Source organism: Bombus vosnesenskii, unplaced genomic scaffold, assembly GCF_011952255.1.
Source record: "Bombus vosnesenskii isolate JDL3184/JDL3185 unplaced genomic scaffold, Bvos_JDL3184-5_v1.1 scf7180000013302, whole genome shotgun sequence".
In the NCBI taxonomy this organism is placed as follows: domain Eukaryota; kingdom Metazoa; phylum Arthropoda; class Insecta; order Hymenoptera; family Apidae; genus Bombus; species Bombus vosnesenskii.
In genome coordinates, this window is record NW_022882951.1 from 759,529 (window position 1) to 781,901 (window position 22,373).

The 22,373-nt window shown below is 35.9% G+C and overlaps 2 protein-coding genes across 4 annotated transcripts; both read left to right on the top strand.

The window, feature by feature from the left end:
* The first annotated feature begins 3 nt into the window (after positions 1–3).
* Positions 4–8,162, top strand: LOC117234118 (inactive ubiquitin carboxyl-terminal hydrolase MINDY-4B). Of its 2 annotated transcripts, XM_033495032.1 has the most exons (11): positions 4–413; positions 640–828; positions 4,963–5,048; positions 5,367–5,584; positions 5,806–6,031; positions 6,322–6,387; positions 6,466–6,536; positions 6,861–7,011; positions 7,075–7,274; positions 7,640–7,792; positions 8,033–8,162. In XM_033495032.1, the coding sequence occupies exons 2-11, from the start codon at positions 693–695 to the stop codon at positions 8,076–8,078; spliced, it is 1,353 nt and encodes a 450-aa protein (XP_033350923.1). In that variant the 5' UTR covers positions 4–413; positions 640–692; the 3' UTR covers positions 8,079–8,162. The 2 variants fall into 2 exon arrangements, with proteins under 2 accessions (XP_033350923.1, XP_033350924.1); XM_033495033.1 differs by lacking the exons at positions 4–413; positions 640–828 and adding an exon at positions 4,658–4,884.
* A 1,088-nt stretch (positions 8,163–9,250) lies between these two features.
* LOC117233992 (protocadherin-like wing polarity protein stan) lies at positions 9,251–21,607 on the top strand. Of its 2 annotated transcripts, none has more exons than XM_033494774.1 (18): positions 9,251–9,768; positions 13,185–13,298; positions 16,905–17,191; positions 17,278–17,370; positions 17,468–17,575; positions 17,651–17,752; positions 17,842–17,967; positions 18,136–18,330; positions 18,468–18,555; positions 18,677–18,786; positions 18,857–19,003; positions 19,216–19,330; positions 19,430–19,499; positions 19,582–19,692; positions 19,771–19,944; positions 20,243–20,586; positions 20,765–21,036; positions 21,232–21,607. In XM_033494774.1, the coding sequence occupies exons 2-18, from the start codon at positions 13,232–13,234 to the stop codon at positions 21,319–21,321; spliced, it is 2,499 nt and encodes an 832-aa protein (XP_033350665.1). In that variant the 5' UTR covers positions 9,251–9,768; positions 13,185–13,231; the 3' UTR covers positions 21,322–21,607. The 2 variants fall into 2 exon arrangements, with proteins under 2 accessions (XP_033350665.1, XP_033350667.1); XM_033494776.1 differs by lacking the exon at positions 9,251–9,768 and adding an exon at positions 12,328–12,586.
* The last annotated feature ends 766 nt before the right edge of the window (positions 21,608–22,373 follow it).

The window sequence follows — 22,373 nt, forward strand, 5'->3', positions numbered from 1 at the left end:
TTGGCGAACTATAGTGGAGTTAACCGAAGACTAAACTGATTAATCTGAGGCACGAATCTCGTTTCCAGCGAGCGGATCAAGGATTTTCTCGTTCCTTAATAGTTGACGGAGGTGTTAGATCAGTCGGGCCTTCGAATTCTCGAGTTCATGGCCCGCTCTTATGCATATACGTATCCGTTAGCTTGGTGGGATGGTAAGCTCGTGCGCGGCTCGATGAACCGACTCGGCCAAAACCTACCGGAATTATTAACTCCTGTCAGTCTGGGTAGCTCGATGCAGCAACGAGCACTTGACTGCTTCCTCCACTTGTTAAGATTATTTTAACAAAGAATATCCATCGATTTCACGCATATCAAATCCTACGAGAAAGACAAACGTTATTTGGACCAAACAACGATTCTTCTTCGATATAAGTAAATAAAATGTTTATATACAAGAAAAGAATAAGGCGTTTGATTCTATTTAGTGGATTGTAATCACGTTTCATTTATAAAATATAGAGACTACATTCTATGTAGCGGATAGTAATCATGTTTCGTTCGTAAGATACGCAGATCGATAAATTAATTGTTTTACGATTGTTATCGTTCTACATTCAAGCGAGCTCACATTCCGTAGATTATGTTAAAGTGTTTGTAGAAGTTTGATGAACCTTTAAGACTCGTGAGTGGATTTTGAGAGAATCGGAAGACATGGAGGAAACAGAGGAAATCGAGGAGAGTACCAACTCGTGTTCGACGTCCACGTCGTCCTCAGCGACGACGGTGCGTGGCAAGAAACACTGTACGGAAATGCGATCTGAGAAACCCGTGTACCTTCGACAGAAAGGTACTGTGAAAGGATATAATGATTGTTAATAACGGTTAGGCAATTTTTAATTACTTAAAATTATTATAATTATTATTTTTAATTATTTATGCAAATAAACGTTGCTTATTCGCACGTACAATTTTTCACATTTTCAATTCCAATTTTTAGCATAGCTCACCTTCACCATTATCCGAGTCTGACACTTCTGAAATCCAATTTCGCACATTGACTTGATTGATTAACGATGCAGTCATGTATCATTGTCTGTAAACTTTCTTAATTGCACGTGTTAAGATAGAAAACACGGTCACGTACACTTTCGTATAATTATTTGTACATTTCACTTAATTATTCGCGTTATTTAACACTGAAGCCTGCTCTGTGGTCTTTGAATTTTGCGTCTCGAAAGACACTCTTCGTTTAACAAGCAGAGAGATTTTTAACGTTTCAAGAGATCCATCAACAACGTTCCTTTCATACTCTTCTCAAATTCAAGAGATTTGCTAAGAACGAAAGAAAACACGATTGAATTTAAAATAATCCAAAGAAGATGGCATTTTTTAATTGACTTTACAGAAAATCGTATCCTTCAAAGGTATAAATTTCTTATCGGTAAACCAAATGTTACGTTGTACGTTTCATTTTGCCGGTCTCGTTCAACACCGGAAGAAACGAGCGAATCACGCTTTTTCTCTGTGGTATTGCGAAACAAAGAAGCACAGTTTTATAGAAGAAGAAGTAAACGGAAACGTTGCAGAGCGATGGAGAGCTTGACGACGAATGAATTAAATTTCACCTTCCATGGGCCAATTCGTCGATGCTTCGCCAAGAATCGTCAAGTGTTAGCTGACGAATTAGATCGATGGATCGCGGGTGCAAATTAAACCGCATTATATCGGTAGGTGTAATCGACGAATGCAGATGCCTGTTCCGACGTGAATTCGTAATTCGATAGACTCGATTACACGCGAGCACGCGATTCTGAAAAGTACGTTCGAGACGTACACATACTAGAGAACAGCTCTCCGTTATCCCTTAATTCGTAGAACGAATAATCACGTGTTATTCGCTGTTAATAATAATAGAGAATATTATTTACGTAGAATAGAATGTATAGGTATGTCTTTGAAAGAGAAAATAAATTTCTGTAGACTCAGTTGTTTAAGCATCGAACAATACGAAGCAAGGAGTTACTATAGACATTAAGTAGGAATAAGTAGAATGAAAAAATAAGTAACTATGAAAATGAGGTTTATGTGATTGCGTTTGAAACGTGCGCTTTTTACAGTAACACGCGTAATTAATCAAGTCATAGTTTTAATTATTCTCATTTCTGTTGGAGTTATCTAGGTCTCAGATAAATTCGCTCAGATAAATCTTTCTATGAATATCTTATTTTAATTATAACAATTAGATCTTCATATTTTTTCGAGATCGTCAGTGTCTTTTATCAGGAAAGCTCCTATTGTATTTTGTAGCATCGTGTCATTTTGGATGACATTTATAAGCCTCGTGACACGAAAGCCTGTGAGACCAAAATTTTCATAAAACTTTATATAAATCCCTGAGATTTCAAAAATTGATTTTTTATCGATATTGAAATGGTTCGTCCTATATGTATATATCGATTTCCGTGAAAAATGTATGACACGTACTTTTTATTATGATACACAGTGAAGGTCATTGCTTAAAAAAATAATAATAATAATTGCAATAGAAATATTTGAAACCAATCGGAAAATGTATATCCGAAGAAGTTGCAAGACATTTATTGTAAACATACGCTTAATGAAAATTTAGTCTTATTAACATAGGCTTAACATTTAAGCTCATTAACATAGTCAATAATTGACTCTTCAAATACTTTAACGATTGTAACTTCTATGTATATATTTTTAGGTCCATTTAAAATTTTGCCAATATAATTGAGCCGTATCTCGTCATTGTGCTAATGAGTTTTTAAAAAGTTTCCTGTATCATAAAAAGTTTCCAAGAGTGTTCGAATACTTTCGTGAGCCATTATACGTGTATATGTTAATACGTGAGTATATTTCAAATCTAGAAAATCCATTTGTCTAAAAACGATGTTTCGAGTAACGGGGATCGCAGACAGGTACCAGAACTATTATTAGAGAACGAAAATGAAGCTCGTAACAGCGTATAGGCTAAAAAGGATCCGATCCACACGTACATACGTTTTTTTAAAGCTCGCGTGCCACGCGAAACGATTCGCGTGAAACAATAATACACGTCGAGTAAATGGCATACGTGTAAAAAAGGAACAGTGAAATGGTAAATGAAATGAGGTACGGATTACTTTACGTTATAACGCGATTACTTCGGTGAAACAATATCGCTCATTCTTCTTCTCGATCTTCGTTCGCTCTAGATACAAGATTGCGGAAGCTAGCTTTACATCCAGTGATTCGAGTAATTGCAACAATTGCATTAAAAATTTAGCCCTATTAGTGTCTCTAATTTTGTGGTAAGCTACGTAGGTTTCCTATTAAATCTAATACACAGTACATAGTCCGATGTATGATCAATTTTAACTGTATTTCTTTAAACAATGATCTGCACTTTTTATCATAATAAAAATTACGTGTAATAGATTTTTCAGGGAAATCGATATATACATATAGGACGAACGATTTTAATATCGATAAAAAATCAATTTTTGAAATCTCAGGGATTTATATAAAGTTCTATGAAAATTTTGGTCTCACAGGCTTTCGTGTCACGAGGCTTATAAATGTCATCCAAAATGACACGATGCTACAAAACACAATAGGAGCTTTCCTGATAAAAAATATCGAAGATCTCGAAAAGATATGAAAATCTAATTGTTATAAATAAAATAAAATATTCTACCTCGTTCTTCGCATATTATTCAATTCCAAACGTACTAATGCCCGTGTTATCAATTACATCTCAATTGCCATAATCTGACATCTACGAATCCAATAGAAGCTGCACGTGTTTCAGACCGTAAGTTTCATCCTAAAACAGATGATTAAGTTGCTTGCGTGGCACATCGTACACCTGGTAGAACGACAGACAGACGTTATTAGGGCATGTCTATCGCTTATCCTGGCGAGTAAAGTGTCTTTGGACGTCCGAATTGACGAGTTTCGTGCGGCCAAAAGTTTCACGGACTCGTCGCGATATCAAGCTGGGATCGGCGTATATAAAGGGACCTGGAATTCGGCACGAATCCCAATTGATATTCGATTGCTTGGTGTGTCGGCTGTGCCAGTGTGCAGCGGGTGACAATCGTCACAAGTTTCCTTTCACCCTTCGGTTATTTAACACTAGAACTACCAGAGCGGACAAACTGACAATCTATAATCCTCGACATAAATAATCTTTCTAGAAATAAGTTTTCATTCTATCGTTTCAAAATCATTCCTATAGGAATATTTTCTTATCGTTGAAGTTCTTATCGAAATTGTAGACACAACTTTGCGAACGAGGATTTTTGGAGGCCTTGAACGCTTTTTGGTGAAGTGCGAACTACACAAAGTGTAGTGAATTAGATGCATCAACAAAGTTTTTGGATGTTGAGCAGTGTAACAGTGTTATCAGAAATCGTAAAATAAAATTAAACGCCTGCAGAAAGTTCTACAAGTACCGAAATTTTAATGTCAAACCTTTTTGGCCGTGTTCTTTTGATTCTCTTTTTATCTTGAGCTCAAACTTCATGTATTTAGTAATATGAATGGTGCTACCAAAAATCGCGAAATAAAATTATCTCGTAATCGTCCTTCTGCAAGAATATTTCTTCCTACTTTTCGTTCCGATTTCCTCGGTACAAGCTTCGTACTTTAGTCATTGGTAGTTCGAGTGTTAAATGTTTCATTTTCGAAAATCTCTCGCTCTTCGCGATTTAATCCCCTATTTTATTGTTAGAATAAATTTGTTTGCTATATTATGTAAATTCGTTTATCGTATACTTCATAAATGATTCCAGCGTGTTCGTTGATGTGTGAGATTGAAATTTAAGAAATATGTTGCTGTCTGTTAGAGCAGCCAGGTGTGCGGCTCTGATGGGAGAGCCTGACGAACTGTATCCAGGTGGAGAACTCGAAGGATTATTGTGCATGAAGCAGGAAGGATCGACGAAGATGATGTTTTGAGCTTTTTCTGTTACAGAGAAGATCATTTATCCGAGAAGCACTAGGACGTTGGTCAAGACTGCTGTAATTGGAGGAAAACCTATCGAAGAGAAGATTTGCATGGTAATTCGTTAAATGAAATCCGAATTAAAAGCAATAGAATAGAAAGAAATTGTTTGAGATACTCCTCCTGGGCGATAGATCCTTTTTTATTAATTTTTATCATTTTTATTAAGTATATTCTTTTTTTTTAATGTTATCGGTCTTATTAATTTTGGACAGTAAGATGTGCATTTAAAAGCATGAAACTTTGTTAGAAATTTAAGCATTCGGAAGATTTTTCGCTCCTTTATATGTATATGTATAATTTTTGCCGTTTTGACAGAAAAATATTATTTTCTCAATGTAATGTCTGTCTTTCTTTTACGTTTTGTATTATAGACCCTGAGAACGTTGGTTTTCGGAAGTTGTGCCAGTCCACCGAGACCGGAATGGGCAAGAACCGGATTCACCCTACGACCTTACGGACAAAGCTTGGCATTTGGATTGCGAGCACCGAGAAATACGACCAGGGGTCTCGTAACTGTTGTACAGGCTACAATGCTCAAGCATTTCCTGTTTAAATGTAATAGACAAGACACTCATGCTAATCCAGAAAGGTAAAATCTGTTCAACGTGTAGTACACCGAAGTTCCACCTCTAGAACCACTATATTCCTTATAAATTTAGGTATCTTTAACATTTGCATCCTTTAAATTGTATTTTACGCGTTAATATAATAAACGCATAAGAATTCGCATTCATCGGTTATCTGTAATTAATCATTTTCAAATTTCTGAGCGAAGAATACTTTAAATAATCTTATTTCTGTACAAATTAGCATGCTGAAGCCATCGTACGATAGACAGATCGATGTCTTGACATTGACGATAGCAGAGATCATTTGGCGTTGCGCCGGTGGATTCGCCGTGCAAAGTACTGGTTATTCGCCAAATCAGAGTGTCACGGGAAACGCAAATACGCCCAGGGCCGTGGTAGCTTTGCCGCAAGAGACGCCCTATGTGCAACATAGCGTGCAATACTTCCAGGATGGTCTCACGGAGACCGTACGTGAATAAATAAAGAATAGAAAATGGAAATTTTTTCCTGTAATTGAATCATAACGAATGTCAGCATAGTGGCCAATTACGTTATTAACGATTACGTTTATACACGTTACGTTAATATGTATTGATATATTACTAGAATGTGTTAATAACGTCGCATTAGCGGGTCATTGGTTTCTCGATAAAGTTGTAGTTTGCGTTGGATTATTGGCACTGATCCAAACAATGGCTTTATTCTCTTCCACGAATTCATAAGACAGTTCATATATCTTGAAACCTTTTATTTATAGCTGCACCTGTTCGAGTTTGATTCTTTGGGAGACTTGGAGATATTTATTAAAAGATATTTATATTTGGTAAGCTTAGGTAAATATTCTGTTAGTAACGTGTCAAGAACTTTTATAATTAAATTGTTTCGTGTGACATTACTCTAGTTTCAAGACGAGGGTGGCCCTGGTGCTAAATTATTATTGTACAGCGCTGTGCTTTCCAGAGGACTTTCTAAGTAAACTTTTACACATCTATATACATTACATTATACTTCTATGCATATATTTATTCTATACCATTGCATATTTTAATAAGTTCACGTAATAAGGATCATAATTAGAATGTTTGTTTAAAAAGATTGCTAACTTGTTTAACTTTTGAGTATAAATAATAATCTCTCTATTCGTAGACTTCCTACTTTTTAATTCGTATAATGTTTCATAAAAATAAACAATACCATGGCTGTCAACCCGATCAGAGTTGATTTGTACCTTGTCGATCGTTAATTTTACAATTATAAAAGCTATGTTTAAGAAACGATCTATTTTTACCCGTACAGGGTACAAGCCGATCTAGAAGATCCAAAAGGCTCGATACTAAGCGGCTGTCCAGAGGAAGGTCCCATAAGCGTTGTAATTCTCTCATTAACTGGTCGTGCTTCGCCTCATCTGCATAATGGGGTGCTACACGTTGGGGATGAAAACACATACGTGAGTAGTTCCTTTGTTCCTCGTTCCCAAGCTTCATTTTGACATTCCGGTGTAAATGTCAAGGCTATACCACAATGGGGTGTCCTTGTGAGGAGCGAAGTAGGATTTCTGGTGCACGAGGGTGATGGACAATTGAACAAACAACCAGGATCTCGTTTGAAAACCCCGAATTTGCCAATTTGGGTTACTCTGTGTCACGGCCATCACGGTGTCTTGTTCAATACCAACCGGGAATTACTTAGAAATTATCACGCTGAACGACGGTATGCTATTTCTTCTTTTTTTAATCAAAACATTTATCTGATTATCTATGGTAATTGATAGAAAGAATAATATTGTATCGTAGAAAGAAATATATACATAGTTGATTACCCGACCACGGATTTTTAAACAAATTTATATTTCTGTGAAAATGTATATTTCGTAAATTAAAGAAACGTAATTTGAATAGAGATTTGTTTCACCCTTTAAGTATTACAATAAAATTTTATTTTACAAACTTTATATATCTTCACATATTATGCACATTCTTTTACGTATTTAAATTTCTCATAAATGTATACAATTTGCAGTTCACTGATCGCCTTATATTCCTCGTTAAGTAATTTTTTTCATTTACTTGTGCAAGTTTCGAGATTCAATACTTCACATGCGGCGGCAGCCACGCCATTTTGACCGTGGACACCAGGTCGAATTCCGGAAATGATTCAGAGTTCGAGGGCCCAAGCAAAGAATGCATGGACATTGCTGCAACACCCTTGGAGAAACTTATTCGTTCCAAGTGAATAATTACTGCAATTTCTATTCATTTCTGAATACTTCTCATTACACAGTGACTCATAGAAATGTTTGAACATATCATAGAAAATTTTTATGAATATTATATGTATTGGTTTAGATTTTACCAATGTAATCAAAGTCCTACCAGGTCGTATGCCATACAAAATCTTTCGTATAACACACGTAATATATCCAGGAAAAGTTTCTATACACGTTCAAACCTTTTGTCTTTTTTTTTTAGATGGCAGGATGCTTGCATACAGTGGAATGGAACACCCTTAATGTGAATGCATCAATATGTGTCTCTATAAATTTAGTTGAAAAATAAATATAACGTTCTAGGCTCTTTGTTTAGATCGTAGTAGATTATATACATTATAGTTATGTTTGTAAAAATTTCTGTGCTTCGAGAAAAAAGATTATTTCCATCGATCTTCTACTTTTTACTTTTACTTCGGGCAAGAAGATCCTCCTAAGATATTACTCAAAAATTTTATGAAACAGATATCGACGTTTCGTGCATTCATCCAACACTCTTCAACACGCGATCGCGTGAAGCTCAACGCCTTCTCAATCACCTCACGATAAATTCCTCTCTATAAAATCTTGCATACAGCCAACTTTATCCTCTAACCAACTACTCTACTTTTACCTAATAAATATTTTTTCCATTCACTAAAAGTCCATCATCCGCGCTCGCATATAAAATTCAACGAATATGTAAATTCTTGCATACAACCAGCTTTATCGATTAGGTATACGTGTTATTAATTCTCTACTTTACATATTCTACTTTTACGTAACTTAAATATTTTTCCATTCACTAAAAGTTTACCACTCACGTACATACGTACATCACGTATTTTCAAGAAACCAATGAATTTTCTGCACTTTGTCAATATTTAAGACGTCCATCCCTTCTTCATCCCTTTCATCATCAACCCTATTCGCAACAATTTCCATGGCGTACACACACTGAAACCAAACGAGACACAATTATCCCTTCCCCAGAAACATTCAACGGTACAATTAAAAGTACATATACTGTACAGAAATGGCAGAACAATGGGCCGTGCCCCATAAACAGTCACCGTTCGAATCGTTCCATCGTTTTCCCAGACACAAAATTTTCGGCTTTCACGTAAACCAGAAGAAGGAAAGAGAAGGAGCAGTTGCATGTGCAATGGCAGACACGTAGTCGTCCAATTTCCTGCCAACGAAAGTAAACACCTGTTCGAAGCAGGGCCAGGAAGGCGCTCGGTTGGTCGTCGATTCCCCCTTCCTAACAATGGAGAACCGACTTCCCGAGTGCCGGTCTACCGCGTCTCTTTGCTCGTCCATGTTTCGTAGTAGCGAGTTCTGCCGGTCGAAAGCGAACAGGTGCTAGTTTTAAAGCATCCTCTGTTACTATTCAAATTAATATTTAAAAAATATATAGTACATGTAGGAAACTAAACAAATATTCAAAGAATCTACGATATCTGGGAAAATAAATATCGAAAGCAGCAGAGTCCAATTTACTGCTCTTCAAACGTGAAAATCGAAGAAATAGGAAGGAACAGGGTGAAAGAACTCGAAGATTATTCCTTCGATATTTATTTGCGGATATTTGTCCGTGGTGTATTTTTGAAAAATTCACACGTGATATGTAGTTAATATTTTTTGTTTAATTCACATGTAACGTAAACTATAACGATTGTTTAAAGAAGACGACGCGACGCTGACGGTGTTTTCTTCGCGATGTTACCGCAAAGCTTTAGTCTGTGATGAAATGATTGCAAGAGGGGTTGAAAGTATCATTTTTCAAAACGTTATGTTGACTACAGTGAATTGTTAGTGAAGAACGATGATGATTTGAGAGGAATGCTCGCTGCCGATCGTTGATACGCGAAACAAGCGAGACGGAACTGGAAGTTTGAGTGGTAGAGAGTGAAATAGTGCCACTGCTGATTCTGATCGTCTAATAGGATTCTTGTGGTAAGTGGTCGGATCTTATGCAGAGGGTGTGGATGATGAAGCAGCTCGAAAGTTAGACTAATTGCTCGATTGTTTCCAATACAAAACGCTAATTATACGGGTCAACAATATCTATTCGATTCATGCATATGAAATGTTGCTTATACGTATACTTTTATGATCGATCTTTTTAACATTAAATATACGTAATTTACAGAACGTTTCTTTTCTGGTTGATAATGAAAGATAGGATAAAGTCTCCGCAAAATTCAAATTTAGAAAGAAATATATTTTATACGCAGTAACCTGATGTATCCCCTTAATTAAAATATCATGTCTAACGCTCTTTCATTTTTCAAGATATATTGAAATATTTGATATTTCCTGTGCCTTTATCTTTCAAATAAAGTTATATCGTGCAACCTGTGTTAAACAACGACTAAACATTCTTAAATTGGACGATAGGAAACAAAAGTGGCATAAAGAGAATAATAAAATTATTCTGTAGTTTCTAAATAAAAGATAAGCTATTTTAATTAAATAAAGCAGAATAGACAATCGCTAAATTAGAAAGAATAATATTTTATACGTGCAATAGAATAACCTAAACAAGACGAAATATTTCTCCTATTGAAATTCTCCCCAATATACCACGTCTCGTTATTCCGTCAAAATTTGAATGCTGCTTAATTATAGATTGATGTTCCACTCGTTTTTCCTATCCAAAAAAATAGATTCGTTTCCGTACTTTCGATCGTGAAAGTGGCCGTGTCAAGAGTACATAGTTAGAAGCACAGACAGAACAACAGTACAGTGATTCATCGAGCTGTTTCTTGAGTTAGCGGCTAGCATCGAATCGGTGGCATCGCGGATCGTGAACAGGAGGGAGGACTTTACGCCGGTTGCCCATGGCAGTGCGTTTCAGGTTACGGTCGGTGAATTTGAGGAGTACCGTGGCCCACATAACCGTCGTATCCGGCTTGTGTATACCGTATAAATCATTTGGCCCTACCTGGATCCATTTTTCCTTCGATTTCAAGGATTATTTCCGCTTACTCTGCCGAAGAATTGCTTTTACCGCTTTGTTCCAACTGATAGGAGACGTAATTGCCGGCTTAAGCGGAGATACGTCGATTACCTCGACTCGCCACGATGACCATAATTCTCTTAACCAATGGATTTCAATTTCTCGGAGGTTCTGATCGATGATTCTGTAATTACTGATTGTGAAGGATCTTAAAATATCGTGAATGAATTATTGGCAAACATTTCGTAGGTAACTTAGTTTTCAAAAATAAACTTTTAAATAGATCTACAAAATTTTAAGATCGCGTTTCGTGTAAACTAATTATCACCTCGTTTAATCGTTGTTCGTTATGAATGACTAGAATCTTTTCCAGCAATGGATATCAATTCTTTGAGTGTTTTGATTATGTGATTCTGAAATTAAACGAGTGAAAACGTTAAAATTAATCTCTAGATAGATTGACAATTTGATAGACCGTGTCTCGTGCAACATACTTACCTTCTTGTTTTATTATCGTTCAGTATTGATGACTAGAACTTTTTCAAGCGACGTATTCCAATTCTTTAAACTGATCGATGATCCTGTAACTATTTATGGAAAAGAACATAAAGATAAATTGTTTTTACAGGTCACATTCGTTACAAGGTATTTAGCTTCCTGTTTAATTGTTATTCGTGCTTCGAAATAGTTCCGTATAAGGAGACCACGCCGAAATAAGGCGAGGAAAAAAAATTGTCGAATCGAGGAAGCGGTAATCGCGATTCTCAAGCTGCCGTGAACTTTTTGCAATCACGAGCCTACTTTTACCTCCTGGATTCGATTCACTTTGCCCTTCTTTGGTTTCGAACACGCAGAATCGACAAACTATCGCTCTCGCCACCCCCACTCGCGATGCTAATGTCGTTCCACGTATCTAGGTTTCACGTAATAAAGCAGTTTCTTCGCATGCTTTCTAACCACGCGTTATGTTCTCCAGTTGCGAATGCACATGGTCGTTTCTTTTTTTATTTCTTTATTCTTTGTGTCTTTTCGATCCGCCACTCCGTGGATCCAACATCGATCAGACAAATGTTTGCACTCGCTTTTCGTTTGTAGGAGATCGTCCATAGTCACGCTACTTACGCGAAACGAATCTTCAATGACGTTAGAACTATCGATAACGATCAGATATGAAATTCGTGTCAAAGAAAATCAAAATGACAGGGAAATATATGAAAAGACGCAAATATTTCTCCGTATTTATTTTATCAAGAATTATTCAAATTCTCCAAAATGCACCGTTCGTAGAACTACGCCTGAAGCATGCTTACAAGAATTACTTCGAAGTATTCGTATGAAAATAATTTCCACGAAGGGTGTTAACATCTGATGATAAAATGATAAACAGCTGCAAGCTAGATTAGTAAAAATAATTAAATACGACTATATATCCTAAAGATTGTATGTAATTATATCGAATCACTATGACTGACTACGAATGACAGTCACCTTTTTCGCTGAGCTTCTCATAATACGTAGTTGTGTCTCATATGAGTAGCTAAACGCTGCTATAAATGAATGATTACAAATGACTATAATTAGAAACAATTATGACTAATTATAGTATAAGTAACTACATATGATTCTAATTGTGATTAACTGCAAATGGTTACAAGTAACTGTAAACGGTCATGGCTAGTTAAAAGCAAATACGAATGTGTAAACAACGATTGTCATAAGTGACCACCATCACATCGACTATGTCACGTTAGCGACTCTAAATTGCTATAAGTGGCCTCGAGTAGCTGTATGACAACGTGGTTATCACTAGAGGTGGGTCGAAATCTGATTTTTAGACTCGTGATACTCGAATCTGAAACTTTGTGAGATGTCGCAGTTCTCGAAGCTTCCGAAAGTCCATATGCTTTTCTTCTCTTTTTTCTAAGGAGTATCTATTTTTTCAGCAACCACAATTTCAACAAATGTTTCTCACAAAATCACATTATTTTTCCTCGATGTAAACGCTGATAAGAGATCGGTGTAATCATGCCGATTGAAACGGATCTGAAGTCTAAATACAAACTCCACTGGATTATCATTACTTAAATAAAAATAAATTCATCTTCGTTGCAATATTCTCATAAGCTGCTTATACAAATTACTATTGAGTTGTAGTTCGAGAAACATTTCGTATTGTTTTCTAAATGTTTTCCGAAATTTCGAGGTTTCGGGGTTTCGAGGTTTCGAGGTTTCGAGTGATCCATCTTCATTTACTACTATTACATTTCAACATTACAATATCATGATTCACTCAAGTAGCAAATTTTGAATACAGTCTTCGATTACAAGGTACGCTGTCTAACTTTCAAGCTGTTTGTACACTTATTTGCAATGTGCAACGCGTAATCATAAATTTTGCATCAATTTGCAGATGCATCGGCCGTTGCCTGGATCGGTGAAGGATGTCCTTGGATCGCCATGAAACACAACATTCTGAAGATCCTGCCTATCCTCTTTTGCACGTTGCATTTACACACCGGACAATGTGGGTCTTCTTTTGACTTTTCTCACGCCACCTGCTTTCGCCCCTTTCGTCCCTTCTGTTCCGCAATTCGTCCGCCATCTACCTTCTTCCTCTTTCCATTTTGGTCGCGACCTTAATCGCGCCGCACCGTCTTCCGTTTCATCACACGGTTGATCGCGTGCGAACACGAAGGAATTGCGGTTGCAAAAGGAAACTGGACTGTTCGAATTCGACGTATACGAATGTTCTCGGTTTTAGAACTGCTGCTAACGAACGAGTCAATATTTCTACGACTTTACAGTGATCACACTATGCGATTCGATAGATTTTATATTTCTTAAATTCGATGCAGATGAGCGAGTTTTGTAGCGCGAACATTCCTCGTGCGTTTCAATGGTACGATAGAATTCTATTTGTTTGAATTCGACCTAAAATTAAGTGAGATTTTTATTATTATGAGATTGAATATGTACATGTACATACTAGTTCGTTATAGGTTAACTTCCTAATGATCTGTCAAGTTTTTCTTTCTTCTTCTGCTGTCTTACTTCGTGATCGAGTTTCTATGTAAACTATTTTTTATTTTATAATAAATAATACCTTTATTCTTACTTATTTTCTCGCGAATACTTATTTTCCTCGCGTTACATTACATCATTAGAAATACAAACCTCTCGAATCACATAGCGTCACCCACGAGAAACGACAACAATATCGCGTTGCCTGTCCACGCCGTGCCTCGTATTTCTAATGACGAAATCCAGGCAAATGTAGAATTTCTACATCGAAAATAAAAATTTGGCGGATCCAACGAGGAAATCCACACGAACGTACGATTCTTCTATTGCAAGTAGAAATTTGTCCAATCAAAAAATGTCACTAATGCGAGGACGTAACGACGCGTTACATCGCTTGTCCGCAACAAGCCTGTTCGTTTCCCTTCGACGATTCTCGCGACATGTCCAGTCGTGGATAAGGATCGAATGACTTAGAAAGCCGTTGCATTGCGACAATCGAGATATCCTAGTTTTAATGTCTCCGTTTCCCTTCCTCGATGGACATTCGTAGAAATTGCCAGCCATTTTACGCGCATGGTAATTAGGCCGTAATAAAAGAGAATCAGCGATACTTTCGAAACTCCGTTTTGTTACGCTCTTAACTTTATAATTCGATTCGTTTTTATCGACCGGAATAACCAGATTCAATTAAAACTTGCGAATCAGCAATAGGTAACCGAAGAGCATTCGTTGGAATGGTAAGCATAGGAACACGTTTAATTAATTTCTTCGTAGAAACAGCTGTTTATTTGTACCATGACTGAACCTTATCTTGTACAATTGGGTACAATTAACGATAATATACGTGAGTTTTTCCTAGTTACAACCGTGTACAAGTTTACAGTATGTTCTTACAATCAGTGGCTTGTAGAGAAGGTTGATACGTTCCATCGTGCAATCATTGTCTCTCATTTACATGACAATTCGTTGTTATCTCGACAGTCAGGAAGTTTGTTGAGACAACGCTTAAACGAGCGTTTACTTTTTTCCCCTCGCATAATCGTGCGAACTCGTTTTATTTTTCTGCTTTTTTTATCCAGCGCGTAATAGAACGATGAACAGTCGCAATAAAGTAATTCGTTCCGATTTACTAGTTCGACCATTGACGCGTGTCTGTGATGATGTCGAAGGAATTGATTTCTAATTTAACACAGGAAAGTTATTTGCTATAGCTCGTATACAAAAAGAAATACAAAAGAAAAGAAAAAGAAATATTGGAATTATTAAAAAGGAGTTATTGGATTTTAATTATTGGAATAATTGTAAAAGGAAATATTTCTTTCTTCCCTAACACTAATTTTTTCTTTTACAAGATACAAAATTAGCTTCCCTATAAAATTTTTGAAGCTTTGTGTATTACGACAAACAATTTCGTAAATCCTTAACTTTAAACGCAATGTTTTTAAACCATAAAAATTCTATATACTCCCTTTCAACGTGCCAGAAGCAATACCATGGTTTTCTTCTGGAAAAGTCTCTAGCTGAAAAGGGAAAAAGATTACGAAAGGCAACGCCGGAACGTTGCATCGTCGTCGATACGCCGTGAGTTGGCAGCAGGCGGAACTCCGCTCCAAGGGAGCGCACACGTCCAATTCCTCGTGCACGCGCTCCTGTTAAATGACTTCTATATACACATATTTTTCGTAGCACTCACATATTTCCACTTATTACCATGTATTAATTCGGCTTTTTATCCGTGCAAAGCATTTGCAAATGTGGACGGCCACATATACCAAATGTATAGACGATAGACACGATCACATCTACCAAGTTGACCATCGAAATGTAGGTTTCTACTATGACATGTTACGGTCCTTTGATCGAGAACAAAACAAGTGTAGTTCATTGATATTCGAATGTCGATGGATAGAATAAAACAGAACTTACATGTTGATTCTAGTAAATCGAATATCGTAAGATTTTTATAGAGCCAGGGTGGATCGTATCATCTCGTATAAGAGGAACATTATAGTTTTTCTGTTCCCTTTTAGAGGATTCATTTAAGAGATCTAGTTATCGACTGGTTGTGTGGTTACTTCGGAAAATAGAAAAGCATCACGCATAATACAGCTAAGTTGGAAAAATAACGGATAACAGGGGCTTTGATGCACAACGAATTAGAGGCAATGATCGCTTTACACTAACCGTCTCGATCTTATTACGGTTATCTTGATCGTTTTTTACTTTTCAAATGGCTACTACAGAAATTCTTCTTTTCCTTTTACTCGACAAAAGCGAGGAAATTAAATCGTTCTGTTCCAATCAGAGAACTTCTTTGCATTTAATTACGAAAACAGTTAGAGTTAACCAAGGATTAAACGTTTCATTTATAAATTTAAATATCTGTGAACATTCTTCCAATTCTTTTGTTTAGAATTACTCTTTTAATAAACTAATTACTCAAATGTAATTTCTAGATACCCTACAATTTAAATATTTATGCAACGAATCTCCTTATATAATTTTTCTTACAATCTTTCCAAATTTAAATCTTTTACCTTTATAACTATCTTTTTAACAAATTACGACGACGAAAAATTTATTGGTAGGAAGACCAGCGGTAAACCGCTTCTTTAAAAAGCCCGGAAACCCGAAAACCACACAATAGCCGTATATGTATCAAAGGAACATGATCGTTCTTCGTTCGAGGCAGCTAAAGAAATGCATATTAACTCTCAATATGGTAGAACCTGTCTCCAGCTATCGCTATATTTTACATGTCACTTCCGCTTTGCAAGAATCCTTCTCTTCCTGTTAATATCTTCCAACGTATCGCATATTACTAAAATTCAATATATAATTAATATAAAAATTTGATGTAAACACGTATATAATTTATAACATTTGACACTTTCAAGAAAATTTGCATGTAGAAAAATTCGTAAATAATCGAATTACTTTAGTATGTAATTAATATGTGTATGTGTACGCGGATTCATAATCCAAGCTAAAAATTCTATTCTTCTGTCTGCTTAAATTAAATTTAATATCCATACAAATTTCTGATTCATTTTCTTTATGATGATCCAGTACAATTAATGGAATTAGCATGGTATTTATTTAAATATAGTGATCCGTGATGCGAGATGTTTTCTGGAAAACGGTGCCACAGCCGCACATCTCTTCGTCAGCGAAGATTTGCCGGTCGGTGACACCGTGGGTGTACTCGGAGTGCTGGGTGATCCTGGACCACAGGGTGACATCGAACTCAGACTCCAGGAGCACGATAGTCCAGTAACTTTCTCAGCGTATTCGAAGAATCTAACTCTTATCAGGCCACTAGATAAAGAAGGCATCGATGGACCTGCCAGCGTTTACGTGAACGTAATTTGCGAACGGAAACATACATTAGATCCTGTAGGTTTAACATATCCTCTTTACTCTACATACACAATTAACATTTTAAGGAACGTAGTTGTTCTAATTACTCGCATTTGTTGCAGGGTTTCGTGATACCAGTCAATATTCGCGTGACTGATGCCAATGATAATGCACCTCAATTTGTAAATGCGCCTTACGTTCTAAATATCTCTGAGGTGAGAAATTAGATATGTTTGACAGACAGAAATTTTCTTTCATTCAGAAGGAATACTTTTTTTTTTTTATTTATTGACGACAATTTTTGACATTTAGGTCACGGTAGTTGGCACGAGGGTTCTTCAAGGTGTGAGAGCCGTGGATGCTGACCAACCAGGGCCATTTTCTACTGTACAGTATGCCGTTTTGCCTGGACCGCATTCGGTAATTTTTTAATTCCCTTCTATTATATCTTATTCTTTTATTTTACATAGAAGAAATCTTAACGAACTTTTGTAGGATTACTTCGTGTTCGTGAATGCTTTAGAAGGCACCCTAGTTCTAAGGAAACCGCTAGATTATGAAACTCTTGCCAATTTTTCCGTCGATATCCGTGCACAGGTAAGTAACGATTCCTTAAATGTAAACATTAATTCTCCAAAGACTCTGTTAATGCGCTTTAATGTTTTTTTCTTTTTTTTTGCTCACAGGACCAGGGCAATCCGCCCAAATCATCGACTACAACCCTTTATGTTAATGTTATCGACGCGGATGACCAAAATCCTGCCTTCCAAAATGACCAATACAAAATTCTCATCCCTCGAAATATTAAAACGGTAATTTTGGTAATAATTGAACATTTTTTAACAAGTCGATGTTACGTATACGCAATATTATACTTTTCCACTGAATTGTTAATGCATTATAGATTAAAAGAAGTAAAGATACGATGAAAAGTAAGCGATTCAAAATAATATGAAATAATACATGATTCATTCTTTCAGAGAAGGATACTGAAAGTTGATCCAGCGCCAATAAAAGCAGTAGATCAGGATGTAGGAATTAATGCTCCGGTTCAGTATACGATTCAAGGAGGAATTCTACCGTTCCTCACACTGAATCCGGAAACAGCTGAAGTCGCCATAACACGACCATTATACGAGCATGAACTTTTATCACCAGCAACTATCGTGGCAAAGGCAAGCATTGTGACAGTAGAAATTAATTAATAAAGTATTATAAATATGTGCCGTATATGTAAATCTGTTATTAATTACTTGTTGTTTCTATTTATTGATACTTAATAATTCCTTATTCATGTTCTCAATAATTACAGGCTACGCAGATAGACAATCCAGATAAATATGCTCTTTCCACTATAGTCGTTTCTCGAGAGTCGGACTGGAACGTGGAACCCACTGCTGGTAGGTGATTTTTTAATCTATTCTTAAGATTTCAAGCTCTGATAAGGAACAGATCTAGAATCTCGTGGCCCATCTCGTCGTTAAGAAAATAAAACGATTAAATGAAAATGATATTAATTAGGTGGCAGATTACCAGTGAGATTCATACGAAAGGATCATGAAACTAGTATTCCAGAAAATACCCCTCCAGGAAGCGTTTTATTAACGACAGGAGTGAATAAAGTAGATTCAGTAAGTCAGAATCAGACACGGGAATTTATTATACCCATAACGCAAATGTAAGTCATTTCTCTGCTTTTAGAATTTAAGATTCTGGCTTGTGGGAGCGATGGAAGATCTGGAAAGATTCTCCATCACTAATTCCGGTGAATTGATTTTAAAAGGCACTCTCGATTATGAGAGGAGGGTCCAGCATAGTTTTTTGGTTCGTGTCACTGACGGCCATCATGTACGTTTAACAACAATTTAATCGTTAAAATAAAACTCGACTTTTAATATTGGAATATTTATCGTTGTAAATGAATATACATATATGTCACAATATTTAAATACGATAGTTTCAATTAAGATTGGTAATAAAATATTTATTATTCATTATTTTCTACTTTTATTATTAAATTTATTATTAAATGTCAACACTATTTAAATATGACATTACAGAACGACACCTCACGCGTCAATGTTTCTGTTGAGGATGTAAATGAATGGGAACCCAGGTTTCGTCATCCCAGGTACGAATTTCACGCCGCAACTTTGAGAGAAGGATCCATCGTCGGTGAGTTAACATTCTAACTAATATATATATACAATAATAGAAATTTTTATTTTCATCTTCATTTATGTATATATGTTTCTTTAACTATATGATTCTTAGGAAAATTGGAAGCTGCTGATGGTGACAGAGACGACAAAGTTAGTCTATCTCTTAGAGGTCCAGATGCAAGGTATGATAAACATTTATTTTTAAATAAAAAGCAAAACTTATTTCAATTTTACAACAATAATAAATATTTAATGATTATACAGATCCTTCGAGATACGTGATAATGGAGAATTAATTCTCAGATCAGCAACAACCATTAATGGTACTTTGGCCAGGTTAGTGGCTGTTGCCTCTGATTCTGGTCGTCCGCCGAGGTTTGTAGAATAAAATAAATGTATTTACGATTTGATACGATATAATTCGTATAATTATTTGAATTTTTTTCTTTAAAGGTCTAGTATGATCCCAGTGATCGTGCATATACCAAATAGTGGCTCGTTGCCAATTGCTGCAAGAGCTGCACCTGCTTGGTTGGGCAGCAGTGTTCTCCTGGTTGCTGTTTTTGGCGCTGTCTTGGGTCTACTTGGTGTTATAATACTTGTTTTAATTTTGTACATATATAAAAAGTAAGTAAAGCTGATTACTTGAAAGATTATCTTATTTCTTTCCTTTAATATTTTCCCCGACCATAACAGGACGTTCTCATAGGGCATTTTCTAAAATGTTTATTAAATATTCTCTTCGGCTATTAAGAATTATTTTCCACGTCAACCTATAGACACTCAAATTAAAGAAGAAAGCTGTAAACTGATCATTATTTCTACATTTTTATATATAAAAGAAGTTGTGTATATCAACGAACAGTATTCTTAAACTAACGATACGCGTGATTCTAGATTTTTAAATCCTTACAACGTGTTGCAGTAAAAGGCCAAAAGCCAGTGGTTCAGTAAGTTCAGTAGGAACTGGCTACAGAGAAAAATCACCAGTTCCCTCTGCTCTGAGCCCGACTCCTCAAGTACTCGGGGCAAATATGCTTCAAGATGCCTTGGAAGTACCTCGAAGAGGAAATCGAATCGAGAACGCGCGCAATATCGATGAAAACGAGGAAGAGGCTGAGACTGGAGACGACCTAGAGGAAGATGATCATGTTGATCAAGAGATTGTAGACGACAGTAACAATAGTGAATCTCGTGAAGTCAAGAATGATAACAATGACGTCGAGAATCCGGTTTTTGCAGCGAGGAACTACAATGCCACTATTAAAAGTAATTCGAAGCAATGAATTAGGAATTACTCGGAATACTATTAAAATTTATAATTAAAAAAGAATATATTAGCCTATTAACTTATTAATTAGCGGCGCGCCTATTTTAAATTCACTTCATTTTAAAATTCTTATAAATGTCTATTCTCATACAATTATTATTTATTTACGTAAATTAGGTGTAACATCGGCTAGACAACTGCCTCTTTACGCAAGACATAAGGTGGCCCCAGCTCCAAATCCTCCAGGTTTATCAGCAACCTCCAACATCCCCAATATCGGCGGTTTAGTTCAGAACATGAACGACTTAAGTTTAAAAACTAATCTAAATGCTGACTCTTGCAAATCTTCCAATTATTCCGGAGATCTCCCAGATTCTTTGGTACCTGCGTGGCCAGCTTGCTCCGTTTCACAGAGAGTCAAAAAATTATCGTGGGACGATGACGATAGGGTATCGTATCTTTTATTATAATAAATATTTAGATATTTCAATGAATACATTTTACGTAGAACACAATTAGTCTGATTTGTTACAAATAAAAATATCAGTAGATGCTAGAACATAAGAAGAAGATAACAAAAAATAACTAAATTTCTCTAAGTACGAAATTATTACGTGTAATAATATTTTCTCTCTATTTTTTAGACAGTGGATAGCGTAGAAGTGGCAGCAGAAACAATGTCCAGAAACAGTCAGGTCGGAAACGAACGACTTAATCTCACCGTGTACTTTTAAATCACGCGAAAAATGAAAGACTGAGAAATAAAATGGTTTCAATGACTCCATCGTCTGTCAAACGAAAAAATTACCAATAGACCACTTCGATAAATAATTCCTTTATAAATAGACACTATTAAAATGCGCTATATAATTGCCAGATACTGAATCAATTCAAATAGAATGTACATACAAAATGTATAGAGAATTATACTATATAGTTACAGACGAGTTGCATTAAACGATAATGCAAGTACGTTCTTTACTTATAGTTATTTTATTAAAGAAATGCAAACGTTAACAGGTTTTCTAATGTTCTAACGATGCTAATACCTTTAATTTACATTTAATCCGACCAAAAGAAATACAGAAAATTTTCTAAATAAATTAAACTTAGCAGAGGAAAATTTTTCTCTGTGAAAGACGTTCGAATAACGGAGGCCAAGTTAAGAAAAGGACAAAGTTCCGTTTCACGCGAAAAACCGTGTCAGTAGGACGATCTGGAAGAAATCCCGCGTTCCTCGCGATTCTGCCTAAAAAGTATGTAAAAAGCAACAAAAAAATTTCAAAACATACTTGAAAATCCTCATTTTATATTTAACATCTAATAATTTTTTAAAACTACATTATGTAGCAGTTTTTCAAAGTTCTCGAATATTTTCGTTTCATTTTTCATTGTATAATTCCTTATCAGCTATAGGTATTTCTAACTATTACAAAATTCGATATGGTTTACAAAAAAGCTAGTTAACTTTTACCTACAAGACGAAATTCGATTGAGATAATTAGTAGATAATTACAACTTGATTGAAATAAGAAGCAAATGAATAAGAAGAAGGAAAATTTGTGGAAGAAGTAATCGCAAAAATACGAGGACACAGCCAAATCAAACGAAGAAAGTGACTCATTCTTCCGAAGAGGAGAGAGAAAGTGCCCCGCAGAAAAGTGCACGAGCCTCAGCTCTCGATAGTTTTACGTGACTTCTGAACAGAAACGGATCGAACAGGTGAACAGCATTTAGGAGAAAACAAGAGTGGCATGATAATAACTAAGAGGTCGTTTTCATTTTA